Source organism: Silene latifolia, chromosome 4, assembly GCF_048544455.1.
Source record: "Silene latifolia isolate original U9 population chromosome 4, ASM4854445v1, whole genome shotgun sequence".
Taxonomy (NCBI): Eukaryota; Viridiplantae; Streptophyta; class Magnoliopsida; order Caryophyllales; family Caryophyllaceae; genus Silene; species Silene latifolia.
In genome coordinates this window covers 108,908,279-108,934,728 of record NC_133529.1, presented here as the reverse complement: position 1 = coordinate 108,934,728, position 26,450 = coordinate 108,908,279, and the positions used below count along the sequence as shown (strand labels likewise).

The 26,450-nt window shown below is 35.5% G+C and overlaps 1 protein-coding gene and 1 long non-coding RNA gene across 4 annotated transcripts; both read left to right on the top strand.

Moving 5' to 3' along the window:
* The first annotated feature begins 4,695 nt into the window (after positions 1-4,695).
* LOC141652400 (uncharacterized) lies at positions 4,696-6,934 on the top strand. The gene is made up of 3 exons (XR_012547193.1): positions 4,696-4,777; positions 4,876-4,984; positions 6,736-6,934. It is a non-coding gene; the product is annotated as an uncharacterized LOC141652400 (long non-coding RNA).
* An 8,823-nt stretch (positions 6,935-15,757) lies between these two features.
* Positions 15,758-25,482, top strand: LOC141653788 (uncharacterized). 3 transcript variants are annotated; one of them, XR_012547513.1, is made up of 6 exons: positions 15,764-16,278; positions 19,663-19,712; positions 20,000-20,664; positions 21,082-23,841; positions 24,131-24,361; positions 24,974-25,482. XR_012547513.1 is itself a non-coding variant. In XM_074461639.1 (5 exons), exons 1-5 carry the CDS (start codon positions 15,820-15,822, stop codon positions 25,022-25,024), a joined length of 765 nt encoding a protein of 254 aa, XP_074317740.1. In that variant the 5' UTR covers positions 15,758-15,819; the 3' UTR covers positions 25,025-25,482. The 3 variants fall into 3 exon arrangements, 2 of the variants coding, with proteins under 2 accessions (XP_074317740.1, XP_074317741.1); XM_074461639.1 differs by lacking the exon at positions 21,082-23,841 and having other exon boundaries at positions 15,758-16,278; positions 20,000-20,087; positions 24,245-24,361; XM_074461640.1 differs by lacking the exons at positions 21,082-23,841; positions 24,974-25,482 and having other exon boundaries at positions 20,000-20,087; positions 24,131-24,217.
* The last annotated feature ends 968 nt before the right edge of the window (positions 25,483-26,450 follow it).

Genomic DNA, 26,450 nt, shown 5'->3' with positions numbered 1-26,450 from the left:
GATTCGATCGAGCATGGGCTACTCGATCGAGTAAGTTAGGGGCTCGATCGAGTGGGTTGTTTGATGCTTTATGGTCAGGTTCTGGAGTCGAGGCACTCGATCGAGTAAGTGGGCAACTCAATCGAGTGGCCTCAACTCGATCGAGTGGGTTGTGTTGCTCAGTCGAGTGTGAGCTGCTCAGGTCATATACGTGTTTAAGTTGTGAGATGTGTGTTTATGTTTACCTCTTCTCTTATATAGTTCAAAGATGCCACCGAAGAGATCTGCCTTATATGCTAGGGCCGAGATGATGAGTATAAATGAAGTGGCCAAGATGCTTGAGCATCAGGAGGCGCCTGTCGAGGCCTTAAAGAAGTTTTGGAAGGATAAAGCGGCTGGGGTAGTCGGTTTTACGAATTGGAGGAACTATGGTAGTTCGTTCCAATAATCGAAAGTCCTATCCCTACACACTGTGAGGACAGTGGGAGTTATTCAAAGGCAAGAGAGCCTATGTCCAGATTGAATCTAGACACGTACTCAAAAAATTTCTTATAATACAAGATTATTCACAAGAATGGGAAATAGTATATAGTAAGGTTAGAGAAAGTGCAAAGTATTGCTAAAACTTGCTAACCAAGGCTTTTTCAAAGGCTAAGCATGATAAGTCATGCCATTTCAATAAAGTTGAGATGTATACTTATATACAATATTAAATATGGATTATAGATTATGTAGTAATTGATATAGTATCAATTTTACATATATTATAATACATTCACCGTTTGAGTTTTATTAAAAACTCTTTTATTACTTTGTTATATCCAAATAGGTTGTAAGGACAACTTTGAACCCTATTAAAGTGAACTGGATTAACATAGTATTGGCCCTTAGTTGCTAATATGAGGTGACGTCTCGAAGTGACTAGAGTGTGATGCGATTGATGGCAAGTTCAAGTGCCATAGAGTCATAAGAGATGACTAGTCGATCACATAGGCAGACTGTATGGGACACTCTATCGGGCAGTGACCGCTTATAGAGTTCTGGTAATTTTTATAAAGCCTGGTCGTGGCGAGAGCTACTATAGTATTCTTTTGAGTCAATTCTTTGACTAAAGACTATTCGCCCAAATGGGCACAGTTTCTGATTAACTTTGATTTTTGCCCCAAGCTATTCTGTCAAAAGGGGTGAGTGTGCATCTTTTGGGTCATGATGAACTGTGGGTGTACGAAGAGATTAGTGCGATAGGAATTGTCCACCCCCTTGTCAGGGTTATCTAAAATCTCAGGGCCACTCAAGGAGTAGTGAACTGAAAATGCATGGCCACGCTGGGAAGGTATCTCCGGTAGATAATTCCGGTCAAACAGTTACTCTCAAGATCGAGGAAACCACTCAAGATATGATCAAATGTAAGTACGAGCTGCAATACACCTTGCATTGAGTGGGAGATTGTAATAGGACAAGAGAATTGGTAACGCACACTTGTCTCGGACAAGTGGGAGATTGTTGGAGTAAGTGTCCTCAACAATAGTGCGATCACATGATTAAACATCATAATTAAATCTCATAATAAGAATACGTAAGGGATGATTCATTATATAGTCAACTGATCAACATTAATCGGTAATGATTGGCTAACTAGAGTTTGACATTACTGTCGTTTGACGGTGGTGATCGGTTGATCCCTTAAGGTCACACCTGTAGGACAGTTCCCTTAATAGATAAGTTGATTAATTGTATGTCAATACAAGTTAATCAATTCCTTAAATTTGAACAATTCATTTGTAAGTGAGAATATTTGTATCTTATTGTAATTTGATTAAATAAGATTTATTTTAGTAATTAAAAGATTTTATTACTAAAATTGATTATTCTTTATGAAACAATTAAATTAATAATGATTGATTAATTATAATTGCAAAATGTTGTGAATTATATTAATATGACCCATTTTATACTTGTGATCATAACTTACTAGCTAATTTGTCATATGTGATTAATTTATTAAGAAATGATATTTATTTGAATAAATATGCATTAAAATTAGTTATGGGCATAGTGTGTGACACATGACCTAACAAATGATATTTGACACAATCACAAACATAAAATGGATGTCCATTTTAGGTATGGACCAAAAAGGGGAGGACTTATAAGTTAGTGGGTGTTTTATTTAATTGCTAAATAAAACATAATCATAACCTACACTAACTAGCCATGCAAGCCTACATTTTATGGGTAAGACAAAAGCCATTCATTGACCTCTCTCCCTTCCTCTCACCTGGCGTCACAAGGCTCAATAAGAGCATATTTTGCTCTTATTTTCATTCATATACAATTTTAGGGTTTTGACATAAAACCTCTCTTATTCTCTCTAAAACTTGTTTTTAGATCTCATAAAATTTTTCATCTAATTCTAAAATCACATAATAATATTACTAATGTAGTAATACAATTATTGTTATAATTATTTAAGGATTACTAGTATATTAATCTAGTTAATTAGTATATTAGTTTTAAGGGAAATAGTCTTGGGTGCAATTTTTAAGGAGTATCTATATACTTGAGGTTGGAGGATCATCCTATTATTCATAGCTCAAGAACAAGTGAAGGTAGGAGACCTTACTTGTGCCCATTTCGTGTCTTTCTAAATGTAAGGAAACCGTTTTTCTTATTCTTTTATTATGCATGCAACTAGATCCGTGAGATCAATTAATGAGTAATTTATAAAATGAATTAGATGAGTCTAATAAGGGGTATATGAACCTAACATGAAATTGGTACAAAAGTTTATAGCAGGATAGATAGTATTTTTATCAATGCTGAGTGGACTGACACTTTCCATGATAGTTATGTCCACTTCCTCCCTGAACGCACGTTTGATCATTGTCCTTGTCTAGTTAGTTTTGAAGTAGAACATCGGAGGAGAGGGACCACATTCAAGTATTTTAATATGTGGTCTATGGCTCCTGGATATTCTGATATTGTGAAGAATGGATGGCAAAGGGACTATCAGGGGACCCCTATGTATATGGTGGTCAAAAATTGAAAGGATTGAAGCCTGACTTAAAGAAACTAAATAAGGAGCAGTTTGACGATATTAAGAACCTCACTCATGTTGCTGAACTATCCTTTCAGAACTTTCAGGAGTTGTTGATACTGGATCCTTTAAATGAGCAGTTGTGCAAAAATGAACAGGAGTGTGCCAAGGAAGTGGTTGAACTGAGGAAAGCCAGACACCAATTTCTCAGTCAGAAGGAAAAATGTGAATAGATGAAAATACTTCCTATTTTCATGCAAATATTAGAAGAAGAAGGTCCAAAAATCGAGTGTTTCAGATTAAAGACATGAATAACCACTACTACAGATACAGGTTATAACAACGGTTAAAAACCGTTGTTATATAAAAAAGCGGACGTTGTTAAAGCGTCCGTTGTAAAAGGTTTTAACAACGGTTGGTTTTCTTAAGGAACCCGTTGTTAAAACTATTAACAACGGTTTTAAGTATAAAAACCCGTTGTGGAAAGTGTGACTCAATTTTGGGGGGAAAGTTATAACAACGGGTTGTAATATACAAAACCGTTGTTATAACTAAAGACAACGGGTTGTTTCTCAATAACCGTTGTTGTTTGTTTTTAAAAAATAAAATGAAAATTAAATTAAATATTGCTAGATGCATGCATAATTACGGCCCGTTATAATTCCGATGCATACATTATTACTGCCATCCTTGTGCATATGAATGGACAATATGGAATGAGAAGGGTTATAATAAGATTTAAAACACCAGAGAGAGATATGATGATGATTATGGCACAACTTCCTAACATATATATTAATTAAAAAACAACTCAAACCACACATTACTTAGTATAAATACATACATTATCTCAACTAACATTCCATTATCTCACTATATATCTCCAAACCCTAACTGCTAAAACAAACTCCAAATAAACCCTAATTAATCTTTCAAACAAACTCCAAACTTCATCAACAAAATGAATGATATCATCCTTAAGACTCTTACTATGATCGAGAACAACAACAGTTTCATCCGCCGGTTGCTCCATATTGAGGACAGTTTCAGGAGCTACCTTGTGGATGCTCGATCCGTACTGAAGGACGCCAAAAAAGATGGCTTGACAGAGCAGCAACAGTTGCAGCTATATGACGATATAGCATGTAACGCCCCGTAAATTTCGGACCGTTAATATATTTCGAAAATAATTAATTAATCAAGTAAAATTTGACAATAAAGTATTTAAAGTAAAAATAATTCAAAGAAATATAATTTTATTATATTTTGAAGAAAAGTATTTATTTTGATAGTTTTGAAATGTTTAAAAATAGTTTAAACCGTGTAAAATCTTTTATTTCGAAATAAGGGCGTATCGGGGGGAAAATGACAATTCGTTTGAACGTTGGGTAAACGAATTTGGAAATGGGTCGTATGAATACTCAATTTTATTGTAATCTCGTGTTTAAGAACTTTGGTCTTGACGGAATTTGCATTTGACTTACGGATTTAATTATTATTGAAACGAGTGGCAAAAAACCGACTAAAAAATCCCGACTAAAAATCCCGCACCTCCTTTCCTCCTTTCCTTCCTCCCTTACGCGGACCACACCCCCCCTTTTCTTTCTTTTTTTCTGTTTTTCCTCTATCCTTCATCTTCTTCAATTAACAAATCACCATTTTCACAAAATCAAGCTCAAATTCACCATATCTTACTCGTTTGTAGTCCGTTTTTCGCATAATTTACCTTTCCGGAATCCTCTCGTCGCGATCTACAACTTGGTATAATTTAATTTCAGTTTTCATTAAGTTGTTTTAAGACCAAAATTCGGTAATTTCGGTTTTTATGCTTAATTAGTGTGTTTTTATTGTTTAATTAGGTGAAGATTTGGAGGACGAGTTCGGGGACTCGTATATTGTAGAGGATAGCGGCTAGTTGTTGTTAGGGTTTCGGTTTTGAGGTGCTAATTGCTCATTTTCTAGCTTAAGGTAACATATTTCGAGTTACTCGACGAATTATCGTCACAATCTTTGTTGTTTTTGTATGTTTGGTGATTTTTGTTGGTGTAGTAATTTTCACATGTTTAGAATGGTTGCATGCATGTCAATTGTTAGCTTAAATTATGCCTTTTGTTAGTTTAAATTATCAAAGTTGAATTGGGGACGATTAATTAATTTTCAGACGGTCTTATACTGAGCAAAAATGAAAAAAAATAAGAGGAGTAATGGTGGGGCAGCAGGCCGGCAGGCCGTGGCAGGCCCACGGCTAGCCCACGGTTGGCCCGGGTCGGTCCGTGCTTGTTTCGCGGGTTTTCGTACAATCTTGGTCTTTTCGGGTTAATTAATAATAGAATAGTATAAGTAACAAATGGGTAGTATTTTGAATTGAAGCATACTAGTAACAAAAATTATGTTAATGGAAAAATTGTGCTTATATTAATAGTTATCACATGTTAGGATAGTTTACAAAATGAATTTGTAAATAATAGGCTCAGAATGAATTGTATAGGGATAGTTGTAATGCTTTGTTGATTGTGCCGAAACCTGAGCCTTAATCCCTTTGACTAACTCGATGTCAGTCAATTGAGTGATTGATCAGCCGTAATTTAACCCGTACCTGTCGCAGGGCTGGGGTTGCGGGTAAAAAATTCGGTTGGATGAAATTTTGAATGAATTAGATAGTCGGCCTTTTTCTTGTTTTAGGCCATTCATTATATTTTTATCTCACATGTGTAATTAGTTGATTTAAGTAGCTTTTTTATGTTGTAAAAACGGCCCTAGATTCCCCGAAGCCTTTAATTTGGTTAATATTGTTAGAATTGGAAGTTTGTATTGAGGATTCTGTTGGTTTATCTGCTGATTAGACATTTATATAGCCTTTCACATGATAGAATATTGGAATTTATGTTTGTAAGTAGGACTTATTGCCCTCTTATGGTTAAGTGGGTGTCTTACTTGACTGGTGTGGTGAGTCTTGTGTGGTGTGGGCTAAAGTATTCAAGTCGGGACTAGGCCGGGACTAGGTCCTAGGTGAGTACTTCGGCCTTCATCATAGATAGGTCTTTATAGTCTCTGACGAGTATATGTTCACTGCTTGATAGCCTTTGTGTTCCTGACTAGTGGATTTATATCCAAGTTGGGGCATGACCTCAGGTACTTATTTTGATAGTATGGGGTCAGCTTAAGTACTAGCCAACCCTTCGGTGGTGTCCTTAGGGTACTCACTTCACTTTGTTTTAAAAAAAAGTGTTGGGTCTTGGGTGCGGTGGTGTGTATCCGCATGTCTAGGTCTGCGCAGATTTTAGGCTAGGGTTGTGTTGTCTCTTGGTCATGTTTTATTAATATTAACCGCTGAGCCAAGATACCGGTTCGATTACCTTCCCTACCTCGTGGTATAGACTCGAGTTACAAAGTGACTATTGACCGTGCTAAGAACTTATGCCTGTCTTTGATATATTGCCCTTTCTTGTATGGTGATTTTATGAACTGTAATAGGTGAGATGTAAGCCGGTTACAGTTGATAAAGTTTGGATTACTATTTGTTATATGATTCACATGATAGTTTAGTTTGGTCAATTTAGGGGTCTTTTGCTAGAATACATGATAAGTAAATGGTTTATCAAATTGTTTACATGTTACATTACATGTTACATTAATTTTGACGATTCGTGGCTGGGAGGACTCGAAGTTACTCCCCACTGAATTGTGGCTTTCGTGTTTGTATAAAATGCGATTGACAGGTTGTTGATGCTTTGTTGGGGGTCACAGACGAGCTAGTGAGCAAGGAACCTTGGACCTAGTTTTTGGCTATACTTATAGTAAACCTTTTATCTTTTGGTTTGTATATTATTTGAAGGGACATATGTCTCCCTTTTTCTATTTTGGGTTTGTATCATACTACTTTCTATTTAGCTATGGCATGTAAAGTAGTTCATCAGCTTTTGCAGGGTTTTGGCACCCGCTTCTGGGAATGTTGGACTTCTTGAGTTGGATTGATTGTGAATGGTTTGGTTAGAAATTTTTTTTTGAAATTGCAGGTTTTTGGACTAGTTGAACCATTTACAAACATATCCTACCAGTTTTTCTGTAGAATTTACGTATTTATTTAAGACTAGATTTAAGGGTGTCACATAGCAACTGCTGAACGGAACCTCCAAATAGCTAAGGAGGAAAGGACGGATATCATAGAAGAGAATAAGACTCTCTATGAAAATATAAGAATTGCATTTTTATTAATGTAATTTTTTTTTTAAAATTTATGTATTTATATATATATATATATATATATATATATATATATATATATATATATATATATATATATATATATATATATAGAGGTAAGATCTAATGAGTCCCTTACCTCATTTAAGTCCTTAAGTCCCTCTAAGGGCCATTGGATGGACTAAATGGAAGGTTGAGATGAATTTGATTAAAGGCCATTAAAAAGAAAAGGAAAAAAATGTGGATGGTTGGATTGAGATGGATGGTTGAGATTGAAAATTACCAAAAAAAATTACCACTAATCAAATTTCTACACACTAATTAATTTTTCTTTCTCTCTCTAGCCCCTAATTAATCAGTTTTGAGTTTTAGATTTCAGAAGTGTAAATGTAATGTTGTATGAGTTTTACAAGTGTAAATGTGACGGAAATATAATTTTAACATTTTCCAAGTGTAAATGTGAGGTTTTACGAGTGTAAATGTAACATTTTAAAAGTGTAAATTTGATTTTTTGTGACGGAAATTTTGAATTTATATAATTTTAACATTTTACAAGTGTAAATGTGAGGTTTTACGAGTGTAAATGTAACATTTTAAGAGTGTAAAATTTATTTTTTGTGACGAAAATTTTGAATTTATATAATTTTAACAGTTTACAAGTGTAAATGTGATGTTTTACGAGTGTAAATGTAACATTTTTAGAGTGTAAATTTGATTTTTTGTGACGGAAATTTTGAATTTACATAATTTTAACATTTTACAAGTGTAAATGTGAAGTTTTACGAGTGTAAATGTAACATTTTAAGAGTGTAAATTTGATTTTTTTGTGACGGAAATTTTGAATTTATATAATTTTAACATTTTACAAGTGTAAATGTGAAGTTTTACGAGTGTAAATGTAACATTTTAAGAGTGTAAATTTGATTTTTTTGTGACGGAAATTTTGAATTTATATAATTTTAACATTTTACAAGTGTAAATGTGAAATTTTACGAGTGTAAATGTAACATTTTTTTAGTGTAAATTTGATTTTTTGTGACGGAAATTTTGAATTTACATAATTTTTGCATTTTACAAGTGTAAATGTGATGTTTTACGAGTGTAAATGTGGTGTTTTATGAGTGAAAATGTAGTATTTTAAGTGTAAATTTGAAGGTTTTAGAGTGTAAATTTTGTCCTTTGAGTGTGAATTTGGTCCTTTATAAGTGTAACTTTGTCCTTTACGAGTAAAACTTTAGTCCGACTACCAAAAAACGCCACCATCAACTTTGTCCTTTACGAGTAAAACTTTAGTCCGACTACCAAAAAATGCCACCATCATCGTCCTTCCCCACCAACTCATATCCACAAAAAATATGAGTGCAAATTTATATAATTTTAAGAGTGTAAATGTAAAGAAATACGAGTGTAAATGTGAGTAAAAACAAGTGTAAATGTTAAGAAATACGATTGTAAATGTTAAGAAATATGAGTGTAAATTTAAAGAAATACGAGTGTAAATGTGAGGAGATACAAGTGTAAATTTAAGAGCAATACGAGTGTAAATGTGAGGAGATACAAGTGTAAATTTAAATAAAAACGAGTGTAAATGTGAGGAGATACAAGTGTAAATTTAAATAAAAACGAGTGTAAATGTGAGGAAAAACAAGTGTAAATTTAAAGAATTATGAGTGTAAATCTGACAAAAATGTATAAAATACGAGTGTAAATCTGAAAATAAATATATTTATTAGATCTAATAATAAAAAACATGACAATATGATTATTTTTCAATATAGATCTACAAAAATAGAGTATATAATATAGATCTACAAAAATAAAAAAAAAGTAGATCTATAACTTTAACAAAAAATTTATAACCCCCACAACAAACAATAACCTATTAAATTAAAATAAAAGATGAAAACTAAAAGATCTTATTAATCGAAAAAAAAAAAAAAAAAAAAAAAAAAATGAAACAAAATAGATCTACAAACAACAAACAAGAACAATTTTTTTTGAAATTAAACAAACAAACAACAAAACAACAACACAATAACCTATTAAATTAAAATAAAAGATGAAAACTAAACTATCCTATTAATCTGAAAAAAAAAAAAAAAAAAAAAAAAAAAATAATGATGAAACAGCCGATCTACAAACAACAAACAAGAACCATTTTTTTTTTAAATTGAACAAACAAACAACAAAACAACAACAACACAATAACCTATTAAATTAAAATAAAAGATGAAAACTAAAAGATCCTATTAATCAGAAGAAAAAAAAAAAAAAAATTGAAACAAAGCGATCTACAAACAACAAACAAGAGCCATTGTTTTTGAAATTGAACAAACAAACAACACCACAATAACTTGAAGAGATCGGCGTGAGGACGGCGTGATGAGGACGGCCAGATCTGAAAAAAAAAAAAAAGAGGAGGCGACGGGAATGGTGGTGAGTGCGGGGCCGTGGTTGTTGGAGTGGCTACGGTGGGGTCGGAAATGGTGGTGAATGGCGGTGGTGAGGGAGGTCGGGGCTGTGGTGGTGGCGGCTGGTCGGTGTAGGGTTGTTGGGGCTGCAGTTTTTTTTGGGTGGTGGTGGTGGCGGCGGTGGATCGGGTTGATGGCGGCGGCAGTGGTTGGGTTTGGGCGGTGGTGGGTCGTGGTGGTGGCGGGTGTGTGAGTGAATGAGGGGGAAATTTTGTTTTTTGAATTATTTGATTTTTGATTTTTGTTGGATTTTTGAGAGGAATTGAATGTTTTTGATTTTTAGAGAGATGAGAGGAATGATAATTGTGTGAGATGAGAGAGAAGTGAGTGGAAAATAAATGTTATATAGTAAAATTAGTGGTTGATTAGTGGAGGTAGTGAGGGAAAGTGATTAATTAGCTTCAATCCCCTCCATTTAGCATTAATCCCTCCCTTTTCCCCTTCAATCTCAACCCTCCATCCCATCTTTTTAATGGCTCCAAATAGGACTTAGGGACTCAATGCTTCTTAGTGGACTCACTTGATCCTTCCTCTATATATATATATATATATATATATATATATATATATATATATATATATATATTAATTAAGTTTATCATGCATTTCTCTCTATCATCTTGCTTCTTCTTTGTTTTATTTTATTTAATTTGTTTTATTAGCTAATTAAGCGAATAATACTTAGAGCAATAACATAATGATCGATAAAAACACATACATGCAAATGAAATAATTAGAAAAAGAAAATAATGACGATGAAAGACGATGAACCCAACAGTGACGGCGAGATTTACCTGATAATTAGAGAAAGTAAGAGACGATGAAATCAACAGTGACGGCGAGAAGATAAAGCGACGATGAGAAAGAGAGAAAGAGACGATGAGAAAGTGTGTGTTTTGTGTTTGTGTTTGTGTTAAGGTTTGTGTTTTGTGGCTGTAGCTGATCTGTGTTTGTGTGGTTTATAGTATGAAAAGTATTGACAACGGTTGTTAAACAAAAACCGTTGTTAAAACGTTTTCACAACGGTTGTAAAACAACAACCGTTGTTAAATAAGTTTTAACAACGGGTTTCAAAAATAACCATTGTGATTAATTTTCACTAACTTTGCGCCAATTTTGCGTCAAATTATTAACAACAGTTGTGCATGTTTGACCCGTTGTTAAAATTATAACAACGGTTATATAACCATACCCGTTGTAATTAATTATAGTAAAATTCGCGTCATACATTCTACAACGTTTATTTTGATTTTCGTGAATAAGCGTTGTTAAAGGGGCGTTGTAGTTGCCTGGATTTGTAGTAGTGAACATTATGTGTTCTACACCTGATAATATCAAAGTAGCTTTTGAAAACTATTATCAGATGTTGTTGGGCACTTCCAATGTTGTGACATCCATTAACAAGAGAGTGGTACAGAAGGGGCTATGTATTTCTGAGGATCATTGTGCTATATTGACTGCTAATGTGACTGCTGAGACCAAAGCTCCTGGCCCTGATGGTTATAATAGTCAGTTTTTCAAGGATAATTGGGATATTGTGAGACATGATGTGATTGCTGATGTTAAAGGAGCTTTCCATTCTGGTAAAGTGTTGAAGCAAAGTAACAATACAATTATTACTTTAATTCCAAAAGTTGAGCTGCCTGAGACAGTAATGCAATTCAGACCCATTGTTTGTTGCAATATTGTGTATAAATGCTTGTTAAAAGTAAATTGTGCCAGAATGGGAAAAGTTTTACCTGATATTATTAATCCCTCTCAAAGTGCTTTCATCGAGGGAAGGAATATAGTGGGAAATATCTTCATTTGCCAAGATCTAGTAAAATTGTATAAAAGGAAGATTTGTTCCCCAGAATGATGATGAAGCTTGACCTACAGAAAGCTTATGATTCTATAGAATGAGCTTTTGTGAAAGATATGCTGGAAGCTACTAGGTTTCCTGAAAAATTTAGTTACCTTCTTGTGCAATGCATATCTACCCCCTCCTATTCAATATCTCTGAATGGAGAAACTTTTGGCTTCTTTAAAGGAAAAAGAGGGCTTAGGCAGGGAGATCCCCTATCCCCCCTCCTGTTCACCTTATGCTTGGAATATTTAAGCCAAGTTTTAGGGGTAGTGCAGCAGCACCCAGATTTCATCCTGTGTGCAATATGATACAGCTCACACACCTTTGTTTTGCTGATGATCTTATGATGTTTTGTAAAGGAGAAAAAGCATCTATAGAGCTACTGCTGAAAGCCTTTGAGTATTTCTCTAAAGCCACAAGACTTTCAATGAATAGAGGAAAATCCAATTTCTATTGCAATGGAATGGATGATAGCTTGATAAAGGAAATTGAAATGGTCACTGGTATGCATAAGAGGACAGTCCCCTTCAAATATTTGGGTGTCAATGTTTCCCTCCAAAAGGCTTTCTGTTTTGGACTGTCATTCCTTAATAGAAAGAGTTGTTGTAAGAATAAGAGGACTTGGATCCAGAAAATTGTCTTATGCTGGACAACTGGTGCTCATTCAGTCTGTGCTTAGTTATCTTCATCGCTATTGGGCCAGGATTTTTATCTTACCAAAGACAGTTATTGGTAAAATTGAATCTATTTGCAGATCATACCTTTGGCATGGTCACGATCAGAAGAAAAGTCCAGCTTTGGTTTCTTGGTCCTGGATTTGTCAACCTCTGAAACATGGTGGTTTGGGACTCAAAGATCTACACAGTTGGAACATAGCTACCATAGGGAAATATGTATGGTGGGTAGCAATGAAAGCATACCATTTATGGGCAAAATAGGTCCACACAGTTTATATCAAAAACACTGGGTGGAAGGATTATGAACCTGGTGTTGGGTGTAGTTAGGCTTGGAGGAAAATGTGCCAAAAAAAATATTTATAAGGATAAATTATTTCTTGCAGATGAAGTAGAGCATTACACTATCAGGCAGGGCTATCAATGGATTAAACCAGATGGGGATAAGGTTTGTTGGTACCCATGGATGCTAAATAGTTGGATTATACCTCGTCATACTTTCTTGTGTTGGTTAGTGGCTCAACAACGGTTATTAACACACGACAGATTGGTTAAAATGCACATTACTCAGGAGAATTGTTGTCACTTGTGTGGTTTAGAGGAGGAGAACCATGACCATCTTTTTTTTGAATGCAACTACAGCAAGAATTGTCTGCATTTGGTGATAGAATGGTGCGTATGTCAAATTCATGACAGACAATGCATATTATGGTGGATAAGTTAGAGGCACCAATCTGCTTGCAAGGAAAATATCATAGCAGTCATTCTGGCGAGCTTGATGGCACAGTTATGGCATTGCAGGAATATCAGCAGGCATGAGGGTTATATTTGGAGGCATGCTGTTATATTCAACAGGGTGCGGCATGAAGTACCGCTGAGACTAAGTCAGTGTGAAGTTAAGACAAGAAATAGAAGAGTGCTTGATTGGATTAGTTATCTCAAAAATCAATAGAGGTACAATGATGAATGTAATGTGTTACAAATAGAACACATTGTAGGAGACTTTTTTCATTATTAATAAGATGCTTACACTTCCCAAAAAAAAAAATATTGCACATAAGTTAAAAATAATATGCATTGAGATTAGCATAAAAAAAATTTGTCTTATCTATGCAAGTGAGGTGTTATTGATCCGTTTTATTCGTAATATGATGTATACATCTTAAGGAAGAACTACTACTGTTAGTTGGATGAGTGTAGTTTCTATTCGTCCTCATTTTGCAATTGATATATCCGGTTATTCTCATTTCCATCAATGTATAGGACAAAGGGGACTCTTATCACATATTATCTGATTTATTCTCATTCTCCGTGATAGTTGTTCGAAGTGGTGACTAATAGATTGATTAGAGTAGTTTAATTACATTATTGATGAAAGTCGTGAGAATAAAAACCGTCCTTTTTTCCTAAGTTATATGTACATTAATGATGAAAACTGTATTATGTCATCAAAATGAAAAAGGTTAATTAAATTATACTCCCTCTGTCCCGGTCATTTGTTGTCCGTGTCTCAGTGATGTGTTGTCCTTTCTATTTTAAGAATGAACTTGATGAACAATTTGATCATTCACACTCATTTTGTTCCACTTGTCGTTTAGTAATTTGCCCATTTCTCTTTCCTCGGTCTTTGTGCCAAAACAAAAGGACAACAATTGACTGGGACGGAGGGAGTATGTAGGTTGAATTTTCAATTATAGACTTACTTATATTATCACGACATTCAGATTTAGTAGCGCTCATTTATATGCTCCTGGGTCATGCATCCAATAATAGCGCATGTTATTATGACTCGTGTATTTTTTTTAACGAGTTTAAAACTAACAAACTTAAATCTTAAATATGACTAATAAAATTAACATAATTATTTTTTACGTTTTTGTAATAATAACAAAATTCGGAATAATAACCTTTCAATAATTTCAAGTTTTCAAAAAATACAAAATAAAAGGGGTTTATTTGAAAAATAAAAGGGTTATTTCATGACAATAATCCAAACTAAGGCCCCTCTTCTCATATTAATCCAAACTCGTGTTTAACCGGGAAAAATTTCAACTTTGAGATCATTTAACTTGCAGTAAACCCACCCCAATTTTGACCTAATATTCCCAGTTGGTAAACAAGTCACCATGGGTCCCATTCTCCCGTCATTTCTTTATTCTCCTGGATCTTCAGAGTATCTCCAATGGTTGGGAAAAAGGACTTGCTTGCAATTTTAAGAAATTGTAAGCTAGTAGCTCAATCATTAGAGTTGTACATAAGATTAGCTTTGCTCAAATAATTTCAAGCTAGTAGCTCCATGAAGCTACTTGCTTAAATGGACTCACAATAAAAACATAACCAATAGAAAAATAGTTGTCTCATTTATAAAGTTTTTATTTTTTATTTAGAAATTAAGAATTAAATAAATTAATAGATTAGTGTGTTAATTAGGTCTCATCAAGTTAATAGTAATTTGGCTTTCACCATTAGAGTAACTTGTAGCTTGAAATTGTTGTTGCTCAAAAAAATGATGTGGCAAAGGTAAGCTAGTACCAACTAGCTTACCATTGTAGATGCTCTCATTTCTTCATTCTCCATTTCATCATTTTCTCTCTTATTTCTTGTTTTCTTCTTATTTATTTTATTTTCTTCTTTCATTTTCTCTAATTTATTCCTCCCATCTTCTTCAAAGTTCTTAAGTAATGAGTAGTTCATCTTCTTCATTAAAATCAATGACATCATGGGGCACAACCTCCGTCACTCTGCTGAGATTTTACAGCCACCAGTCCACCACCCGCACCACCATGAAATCTGTCACCTTTGTTCTCTCCCCGACATCGTCTGCGCAACAGACAATGGAAACCGGTTGTTTAGGTAGCCTTTCCATGGGTTTACTATCAGTTAAATAAGGTTAAAGTTGAGATTTTTCTCAGTTAAACAAAAGTTTGGATTAATATAAAAAGAAGAACGACTTTAGCTTGTATTATTGTCATGAAATAACCCAAAATAAAAATATTTATTGGGATATTCTACATGGTATCCTTCAATTTTTTGACTTTCTACATGGTACCCCTACACTTTTTAAAACATACATGGTACCCCTAATTGTTGTCATTATGACTAAGTATACCCCTAAACTTTATTTTCCGTCAATTAAACTTAGTTTTAGGCGTTACGTGATTACTTGGACGCGTAACGAAACTTTCTCATTTATCATCCCATGACATAAGACTTATTAGGCTCAAATATCCATCTTTGGACGTGATAATTTGGCATGGGATCAATAAATTTTCCGTCATAAATTTTTTAGCCCATACATATCGATAAATATTAGGATCGAGATGGATATTGGCTAATAAGTCCATATGTCATGGGTAATAAATAACAAACTTGTTACGCGTCAAATCATCACTTAATGCCTAAATCAATTTAATTGACGGAAAATAAAGTTTTTTGCGGTGCGACTTAGTGATAATGACAACAATTAGGGGTACCATGTATGTTTTAAAAAGTGTAGGGTTACCACGTAGAAAGTCGAAAAGTTGAGGGGTGCCATGTAGAATATCCCAAAATGAGATTATGGGACTGATTTGGCAAATCTAATCATCCGAAAACAAAGGCAGCAGCAAAATGAGCTTCATTCATGGACTTCAATTCCTGCCATCAATTCAAACTTGTTTCATTAAAACCCAATATTATCACTACAAATACCATAGCACTATAACTTCAGAACAACATTCAAACAACATTGAGATAAGGGTGTGCACAAATAAGACATGTAGAAGGCAAGGTTCAATGGTCACCCTTGATACCCTTTTGGGCATTGCTCCTCCTCATGTCTCTGTTTCGCCTTCCGGTTGCCTCGGCCGCTGTGGTGCTGGCCCCAACCTCGTTGTCTTGCCTCAAGCTGCAATGGCTAGCCATTGTGGGACCCCGGCTCGTGCTGCTCAGGTCATGGCTCATGTCTGTGGTGATCCTGATCCTGATGGTAATGTCAGGCGGAACTTGGATGCGCTTGCTTTGAGGAAAAGGGCCGAGGTAGAGTTGGAGGATGGTCATTTGTCCATTGCCGAAGCTTTGTTTTCCCAGGTACTTGAAATTTGATTTTTTTTTTTAATTTTCTTTGGGATCGTATGCTTATCTTGTGTATTTATTCTTTGGAGATTGGATTGTTTGTAAGTATTGAAGAGGTAGTTTTTTGGCAGAGTTAATTTCTTCCATTCCGGTCATTTATTTAGGGTCCGTTTGGATTGAAGGAATTGGAGAGAAGGGGAGGGGAGGGAAAGGGAGGGATTTAATTTACTTTGTTTGGATAAAAAATATGGGAGAAAGGAAATGGAGGGAGAGAAATGAACGGAGACTTATTTTCTCTCCTATGTAACAAAACTATAATCTTTCCAATGGTGGCAAGATTTGGAAAGAAAACATTATTTGAACCTCTAATTATATCACTAGCATCCTTCAATCCTCCATCCATTCTTCATCTCCCTCCTTCCTCCCCTTCCATTTCCCTTCATAATTTTTGTTATCCAAACATCCACATCCCATTTGCCCTCCCCTTCTCTCCCCTCCCTTCACCTCCCCTCACTCCCCCTCCCCTCCCCTTCCCTCCTAAAATTGTATCCAAACGGACCCTTAGGGTTGGGATATTCTACTTTCTACCCCTTAGTTTATGGGTCCCTTTTTGAAATTCTATGCAGTACCTTTGAACTCTGTATAATAGTCATTAGTCTATACCGCTGCCTTATTGACTGTAGTCGTGGAGTTAGTTCGCTAATCGGTCCATTAATCCACCCATTTAGCCAACCAATTATCCATTAACCCGCACATTACTTATTAGTCCACCCAATTACCTGTAACCCATCCAATTACCTATTAACATTCCCAACAATCCATGATACCTACATAATCACTTCATGTATGAGGTATTAATGGTACTATTAAACAAGGTAATGTGATGTTAATGTGTGAGAATTGAGGTTGAAGGGGATTGTCGAGAGAGGTCGGGCGTTAACGAGGAGTGGAAGAAGGTCATCATAGAGACTAAAAACTCGGGGTACAACATGGAATTTTTCTATACTTCGTTATTCTTTGTGAGCGATATTTTGATCAAAGGTAAAATAGTGATTCAGACGAAGGGAGTTATATTTAAATTAGACGAATGTTAAGTTTTTTGTTGATAGTAATTGCATTTGAGAAGGAGACCTATGAGTTAGGTTAGGAGGAGGCGGGAGACTTGGGGAACATAAAAGGTTTCTAAGGGTAGAGGGAGATCGAGACAGACATGGCTGAGAGTGATATAGAGCACGATATGAGATTTCTTGGGCTTGAGGAGAGAGTATTGATGGAGAGGGCACAATGGAGGGAAATGATGCATGTGGATTTTTAGTATTTGATGTTATTTGAAATATTTAGTGTTTTTATTTAATTTTTAAAAATATTTATTTGTTCTTCTGGGATTTATTACCCTTTTTACCAGCAACTTTCTTATATATTTTACTTGGATCACTTTTAAGGTATTCCGGACCCTTAAATTTAACTTCGGTTTTTAAAATCGTTTTAATCTTTATTCTCGATTTAAATTTTATGTTTTTATAAAAGAAATCCGGACTTCAAGTTTATCTTGACTTTTGTATTATGTTCACTCATCTTTTGGTTTTCACTTTTCCTTTGCTATTTTTTTTTTGCATTTTGAGGTGTGCGTCCACTCATGGACGTTTCTAAATGATGCTTCATGTCAGCCGATCCCAAATCATTTTGGGATTAAGGCTCTGATGTTGTTGTTGTTGTAGTAATTGCATTTGTAACCTATACTCCCTTCATTCACTTGGTGTTTACATACATTCTCGAAACTATGTAAAGCTATTTTGAAAAATGTTTCGAATCCAAGTGTCCATGAGTTGAAAACCATGAAAATTGACTTGGGGAGATAATGGCGGCTTTACGATGAATTGATTGAGTACACCCTTCGGTGAAATTCTAGTTACAAAGCTTGACTTTTGAAAGCAGATGCCTAAGCTAGTGATGAATAACTTGCCTACTAGTAACTAGGTCTGACAAACATGTCATTCAGCTATGCTATGAGTAGGGTGAGGGTCAGTTCGAAGTTGGATCATGCTGGGTATGTTACTATGTTTACATTTGGGTCGGATAGGATCCCGTCATTCTGTGTTCATGTTTTTTTTTTGGTTTGCCGTTATCAAGTAATGTAGTTGCAAGGGATAGTTTGGGGTCAATTAGATTAGTGTCGGAGCGGGTCAATTCAGAATTTCTGTCATACCCAAGTTCGATGGGTTGGGTGGGCTCGAGTTATTAGGGCTGTCTAAACAAACCAATGAGGTATTTATTCGGAGTTTTATCAGTACTAGTTTGAGAAAAAAAAAACTGTGATTGGTGCTAAGCAGAGTTAGACAATGTTTAGGGACATCTACCCAAACCTAGGAGGTATTTGTTCGGAGTTTTGTTACAACAACAACAACAACAACATCAGAGCCTTAATCCCAAAATGATTTGGGGTCGGCTGACATGAATCATCCTTTCGAACCGTCTATGGGTGAACGCACGCCTCAAAATGCGAATAAAAAAGGGAAGATAAAAAAACAAAAGGGAGAACGAAAATGTAATGGAAAGGTCAAAGATGTTCTCTCAGGGCTTAGAAAATAAATATGGAAAGGGATCGGTTCTTTATGTTGGAAGGGTTCATTTGGCAATGTGATGGTGTTTTTTGGAAAGTGGGGAGCTTTCATTGTTTTGCAAGTATTACGTGTTTCAACAAGGGTTGAAATTTGCCTTTTGAAACTACTCCCTCCTATTTCATATGATGTTCCCTTTTCTCTAATATATGTGAGGAGTATTTTATTGAAAAATGAACAACAAATGAAATAGGAGGGAGTATTATTTAGTTGGAGCCAAATGATCACTTTGTTGACCAGTTTATATATGTTACTTGAGGGCATAGGTTTTCGCGCACCTCTCTTTGCATATGAATGCAATCCCCGTTGGTGTCCTTAATTTAGTCGTTAGTTACTTATTAAAGCACAGTCCCTCTGCTCTAAAAAAGAGAACTGTTTCCAATTTGGAAACAGATGAGGTTGGTTGAAATCTTCTGATTCCAATTACTATCTTTTCTCTACCTGATGAGGGAAACATTTATCTGTTTTGTCTTTTCTCTTGCCATTTTCTTTCGAGAGACAAAGTAGTAGATAAATCTGTGGCTTTCTCTTGGTCCGAAGATCCTGAAAACACTATTAAGTTTCATGCATCCACGCAGTTCTCATCATTGCTGCTGCTGCTGGCAGTTGCTGGAAATCGTGTGATGACTCTAAAATACAATTTCAGTGGTGTGCATCTATGTTTGAAAGGGAAGCAGTGATGATTTAACTTATACTCATTGGCTTATGGAAAAAAATTTATAATTATACATCTACTTGTACATATAGGATGAAGTGCTGAATGTCGTGTTTTGTTTTTCAGGCTATAGAAGCTAAACCTATCGGAGGCATTCATATTGCATATCAAGGCAGGTTAGTGAGACTGTGTCAATTTCGTGAAGAATAGATTGACAGTTTATTTCAGAGTAGGAAAAAACATTCCCAGAAAAGTTAATAGAAAAATTGAGGCAACTCACAACTTAATTTGACAGCATAGCAAGTTTTATGAATCGGATAGTTGAACGGTTTGAACTTTCTTTGCATCGTCGTGCTCTAGATTTTTGTTTATAACAATCAACTTCTATCTCACAATGTCACAGTTATAGATGTATCTTTGTTTATTTCGTTCACTATAACTTAAGATCTTGTCTTTAGTTCAGAGCTGCTGTAAGGTTGGCATCAGGCAATTTTGATGGGGCTCTTGAGGATGCTAATGAAGCTCTAGTGATTGCTCCACATTATGCCCAGGTGAGTGGCAGTTTGTGCTATACTTCAAGGGAGTTTATACTACGAACCTGGTTTGAAATTATCTGCAACATTATAAGAAATATTTCTCTGTTTGTTGATACAACTCTATTTTCCTCCTCATAACACATTATGTTACCCCTTATCCATCTTAGCATCATTGGTTATGAGTTCAATGGAGATAGGACTAAAATTAAGAATTGCATAAATGCAAAGAGACACGACAACAAAATAAGATGGGGATTAACCACACACCGAATCCTAACCCTAATCCAAGCCAAGATGTTCAATGTGCAAGGAAAGGAATAAATCAAAATCAATTATAATAAATGGGAAGAGATTAAGAATAATCAAGCAAAGATGATCAAACATTGCAAGATAAACTCAAATTCCAAATATTAAATAGCAAGGAATTGATGATGAAGAGGAGATAAAAAGATTAGAGTTTTTTTACAATAGGCCATAATGGAATTCAAATGATTACACGATGATTACTCGAAGACTAGAGAGTTAGTTCTCCAGAAAGTATTTTGCACAAAACCTTAGCTTAAACACTCTCCAACAATACACGTTTAAGAATGTTTAAACCTGTGATGCTCGGACTCGGATAAGAGGATCCGACACGGACACGGATCCGAGGGTCCGATCCTTGAAATCTCAAAAACAAGGACTCGGATACGAGGATCCTAATTTGAATTTGGACTCGGCTAATATTTTATTTTTTTGAAAATAAATTGATTATTAGTTTAAAAAAGTCAAAAAAAAGAAAGGAAAAGTAGTTTTTTCATGTTTAACATGAATGAAGACTTTATTACAACATTAAATTCATGTCAAGATCACTCTTGATATAGGGCTGCTGTACAAAACAGAGGTTAAAAACAAAACACTCTCACACCGATTTCCCATAGAAGGATCCGTCAAGGATCCATGTCCGGATCCGTGTCCGGATCCTGTCCACCGGATCCTGAGGGTCAGATGAAGAGTCCGAGCATCACAGGTTTAAACCCTAAGCAATCACTTTCTTGCTCTAGGATATATGTCAATGGTCTTAGCATATATCTTTCAGGTTTGTGTAAATGCATCAAAGTGTATCATTTTCTGCTATTATTGACTTTCTTCTGGTGGTTAAAGTTTCTATACATGATCAGAGTTCACGACTGCAAAACAATAGAACCTTGCCCTAGTGCCTTCTCGAAGGCACTTATAAATGACGCAAAATGAAAATTGAGTCGAGGAATTTACTGACTGCTAAAGAATAATGGATTTTGGTTTCATTGAAAATGGAAACCTGATTAATCAAAACTTGTAAACCTTGTTTTGGACTACCCAGAAAAAAATTAGCAATGGTGGTCATAAGCATACATTTTCAAATAGATGAGAGGTTTCTTGTGAAAATCTGCTGCCATCTGTTTCGAAGGTTGAGAACATACAAGAGTTCCTTCGTCTTCTTCATGGATGTCGATAATTAAAAGAATATATTAGTTCAGCTATGCAAGTCTCACTTATCAAAGTGAAAAGAGAAGTCACAAGGTAGCATCTAGACCCCCTTCCCCCTTGCCTACCACCAAATACATAGTGACATGGACAATTGGGCATATAACTGCTTCAAGTCTTTGCAGTAAAATACATAGTATACACGAGAATTTAAGATCTTTCTTTGAAACCAAAGCAGAACTAATTTGTATGAGGTTGTTGTAAGAGACTGGTATCAGCTACAAGGGAAGCCTTGCAGAAGGAGAACTTGGAATAATTGAGTTAGTTGCTCGAAGATAAGTTCAAATAGATTATTAAGTTTATCATTCTAGAATGCGCACAAGATAAAGAATGTGTTTTAGATGGTATGATTGTTATTTGAGGCATTGAGGTAAAGAATCAAGTTAATGAAGCCATGTTGCAAGCTAGACAAATGGAAAGTATTGCAAGTTTAGGAAGAGCTTGTTGGCACGTGGTCAAATTCCACTTGGGCTGGAGTTCTGTGGAGCTATTCATGTCAGTTATTTAACACACACATTAGCTATGAAAGTGAGCCTGCAATGATTTGGCCTCTCTTACGATAATCAATGCTTGCTGTCGAGAATGGTAATGAGATCCAGGAGACTTGTTCTGTTGCCAATCTGCTGTTAAAAGTCGAGGTAAATAAACATTCAGAAACCTAGGTTTGTTTATTTCCTTTAGTTGACTGGCTGATGAAAGTTTGTCGAGGAAAAAAAATCCTATAGTCGTATTACAGCTTCTTAGGGAAAAGGTAAAAGTGGGCCCAATAGAGGACAAGATGATGGAAAACCGAATAAGATGGTTTGGCCATGTGAGAAGGAGACCTATGGACGCACCAGTAAGGAGGCTGGAGACTTGGAGAACTAAAAAGGTCCCTAGAGGTAGAGGAAGACCGAGACAGACATGGTTGGTTGAGAGTGATAGAGCACGATATGAGATTTCTGGGGCTTGAGGAGAGTATGGTGACGGAGAGGGCACAATGAAGGGAAATGATACATGTGGATTTTTAGTATTTGCTGTGTTTTTTTGACATATTTAGTGTTTTTTATTTAATTTACAAATATAATTATTTGTTCTTCTCTCCTTTATTACATTTTTTTACCAACCACTTTCTTATATATTTTACCTGGTTTACTTTTAAGGCATTTCGGATCCTTAATTCTATTTCGGTTTTCAAAAGCGTTTTAATCTTTTCTCTCGATTTAAACTTTAAGTTTTTATAAAAGAAATCCGGAATTCGATTTTAAAACCCGCAAGTTTAACTTGACTTTGCATTACATTTTCGCTCTTCCTTTTTTTTTTCATTTTCCCTTTTCTATTCGCATTTTGAGGTGTGCGTTCACCCATGGACAGTTCTAAAGGATGATTCATGTCAGCCGACCCCAAGTCATTTTGGGATTAAGGCTCTGATGTTGTTGTTGTTGTCGTATTACAGCTTCCCATAGGAAAATGCATACTTCTGGCTAGTTGGTGTGATCTGTCACTGAATTCATCCATGGTTGTAGAAGATTTGGATTACTTTGACACCTGCTTTGGGATTTAAGAAACATTCCTTACAATAGACTAGGATGGTAATCTTTTGGTATTCTTAACACTTAAAATTGATAGAATAAATCCTAAAACTGAACATGGTAAGTATTTATTTGCATAATAAAAGTAGACCTTATACTCTTATAGTGATGTATATGAAAAAGGCTATATTTTATGGGGCCAATAGGAATGAAAGAAAAGTATATCTTATCTATGGCGTCTTTATTCTTGCTTTTAAAGGATGGTTGGTGACACTAACACAAAACTACACTATTTTCTTGAGTGTCAACTGTCAAGTGTTAGACATGGGTATGCGAAGGATTATGAAATGTTGGAGTAATATAGGTTTTAGATTACCAAAAAAACTCTATAATTAGTATATATAGTCCCTATGGCTAAACAAGTTTGTTAATGCTAGAATGCAAACATATGAACATCTATCTTGTTCTGTTGGGTTTGACTACTGTTTTGCGCAATTGTCTATTGTTTTCTATCTTCCAACTGCAGAATAATAAAATATATTAACCCGCTTGTGCTTACGTATCGTTACTGAGGTGTTACAAACATTTCTCCTTATTTCTTACAAAGCGCTGAGCCGCTGATGAAATACTGACATCACATAATTGTTTCTTTGAAAATTTACGCGTCTTTTATTTCATTGCATCTTTTATTTTGTAGAATCTTGTTTCTCGTACTCTATTTAATTTATTTTGTTGTTTGGTGGACTTTAAGGGTCTGTTTGGATAGGAGGATTTGGAGGGAAAGAGAGGGGAGGGAAAGGAGGGGAGGATAAATCCTTTGTTTGGTTAGCAAAATGGAGGTGGAGGGATTTTGAGGGGAGGGAAAATGAATCCCTCCACTTCCCCCCTCCAAGCCAAATTATTTTCTCTCCAACAAAGGCAAGATTTGGAGGGAAAATGACCTCCTCCATTCTCCCTCCCCTTCCCTTCCATCCCTTTCTCTTCCCTCCTTCTCCCTTCCCTTCTTTTCTCTCCACTTTTGTTATCCAAACACACCCTAAGGGCATGAAGGGTGAGAAGTTGGTTTCAGTAGTCACAACTGATACAGCCAGAATCATTTATAATCTTCCTTAATGGTTTGCTGTAGGAAATATCTCATTAATTTCAAAATCTTAGGCTTATATATCTCAAGGTAATGCCTTTCTAGCCATGGATGAATTAGAAGCTGCGGAGAATTCATATTCAATGGCCCTTCAGGCCGATCCTTCTGTCCGTCGTTCGAAATCATTCAAGGTAATTTAACATTGGACTCCTAAAACCTTTTAGTGTGATGTACTCTATTTTATGTGGGTGTTGTAATTTTACAGTAACTGAAACGTGATCACTGATGTGAAACACAGATCTATGTTTGAGTATCAGCTGATTAGAAATAGTAATCCAATACGTCATCAAAAATCATACTCCATACTTTGTTTTTACGATTCCTGTAATCGAAATAGCAAGTCCATAAATGTTTGAATCCACGGAAACACTATTTATATGTTGAGCAGTATGTCGTGACATGTTTTTCCATTCTGCTGGTAATTTATCTTAAACAATCTGTGTTAGTCCTATAGTATTTAGGGAGAAAAGGCCTAAAAAGTGGGAGTGAAAACAAAACCACTTTTTGTTAACCTGCTGATGCCATAGCAGCAGTCGGTAAACCATACAAGATTCTCAGAGCAGTGCCCTGTATGTTGAAGACTGGCAAGTATAATATAATGACTTGAGATTATGCTGTCTGCCTGTTGTGCTGCAAACTTGCTCTTTTCTTTCCTAATGAATGGTTTGAGGTTCTATTTGAGCTTTCTTTGACGTGAACAAACTCACGGAGAACATGCTGTGATAAATGTTTTCTTTGTACAGTCTGGAGTTCAGTTGCTTCAACATAAAAGATCCTCTGGAAGTGTGCCTTGACTTGTTCCGAAATATTCTCAACATGCTGAAGATGAAGGGACTATTCTCCAGGTTTTGTATTTATCTAATATGGATGATTTCTCTTGGTCATGAAGGCGTAGGAATTCATTCTCCATCTAAGGCATGCTACAATATCCTGCATTCCACCTTTCATTTTTACGCTCTCTTGGCGTAAGTATTCTTGTCAGTGTGCAGTATATATGTTTCGGAGGCTCTCGGGAGATGTTAGTTGCACGCAAGATGTGAATAAGGACGTTTGTGCCTAGTTTTTCGTACTCCGACAGCTTAATTCTATTATCTGACATTGTCATTCGCTCTTGTTAGATATGTGATGTTAAGTTACAAGTGTATTAAGGGTTTAATATGCCCTAACATTTTGTAATTGTACTCAGTATGTTTATTCAATTGTCAAAAAAAAAAAAAAAACAAATATACAAAAGATCGATTGACCTACTAAACCATCAGTCCACCACAATGCTCATTGTTGTTAGACAACAACTAGTATAAATCCCGCGCAAATGCGCGGTTTTTAGATAGAAATATTAGAAAATTTAAAATTATACGTGTAACATCCCAAGGGATGATTGAGAGTAAGTTGTCCCACATCGGGAAAATATGGAGCTTGGGATATGTTTATAAGGGATTTCATCTACCACTTAGTAACAAGGGGGGAGGATTCTGGGCTTGGCTGCGGTCAGCCTCCGGGCACAAGGACGTTGTGTTATTTAATTGGGGAGAGTATAACTCCCAAGAGATGATTGAGATTAAGTTGTCCCACATCTGGAAAATATGGAGCTTGTGATATGTTTATAAGAATTTCACGCACCACTTGGTAATAAGGTCTTGTGCTTTTGGGCTTAAGTGAGTGCAAAACGGGCCAGAGGTGAACATCTCATTTTTAGGTGGGTGTGTTACGTGAGTGCAAAACGGGCCAGAGGTGAACATCTCATTTTTAGGTGGGTGTGTTACGACGCTGGTGGGTCGAGTTGTTATTAGTTTTGGATAGATGGAAGTTTAAGCTCTAAAACATTCAATGGATTTTGGACTTTTTAACTTTTTTTTGCTTCCGCTAAAACTTTTTTTTTTGGGAACTGAGAAATATATTAATAATAATCAGAATGTAATCAGTACAAAGCACCATCACCAAGCTAAAAAATACTTTTGCATTTAGAACTCAACACAACTAAATTTACTCATAAGATGGTTCCCAGGGAGCTTTTGAAACTTCAAAGCCCAAGCCTTCTCTCTGCATCTTGCTTGGATGTCTTGTTTAACCTTTTTGATAATCCATCTTGGAGCAGTAACTCTTGCCTTTAGTTTACAAATATTCCTAGCATTCCAGATGTAGTAGTACCATACCGCCACAATCGCAGCAAACACTATGTGCTTCTTCATCAAGGAGGGACATCTCAACTTCACACACCAC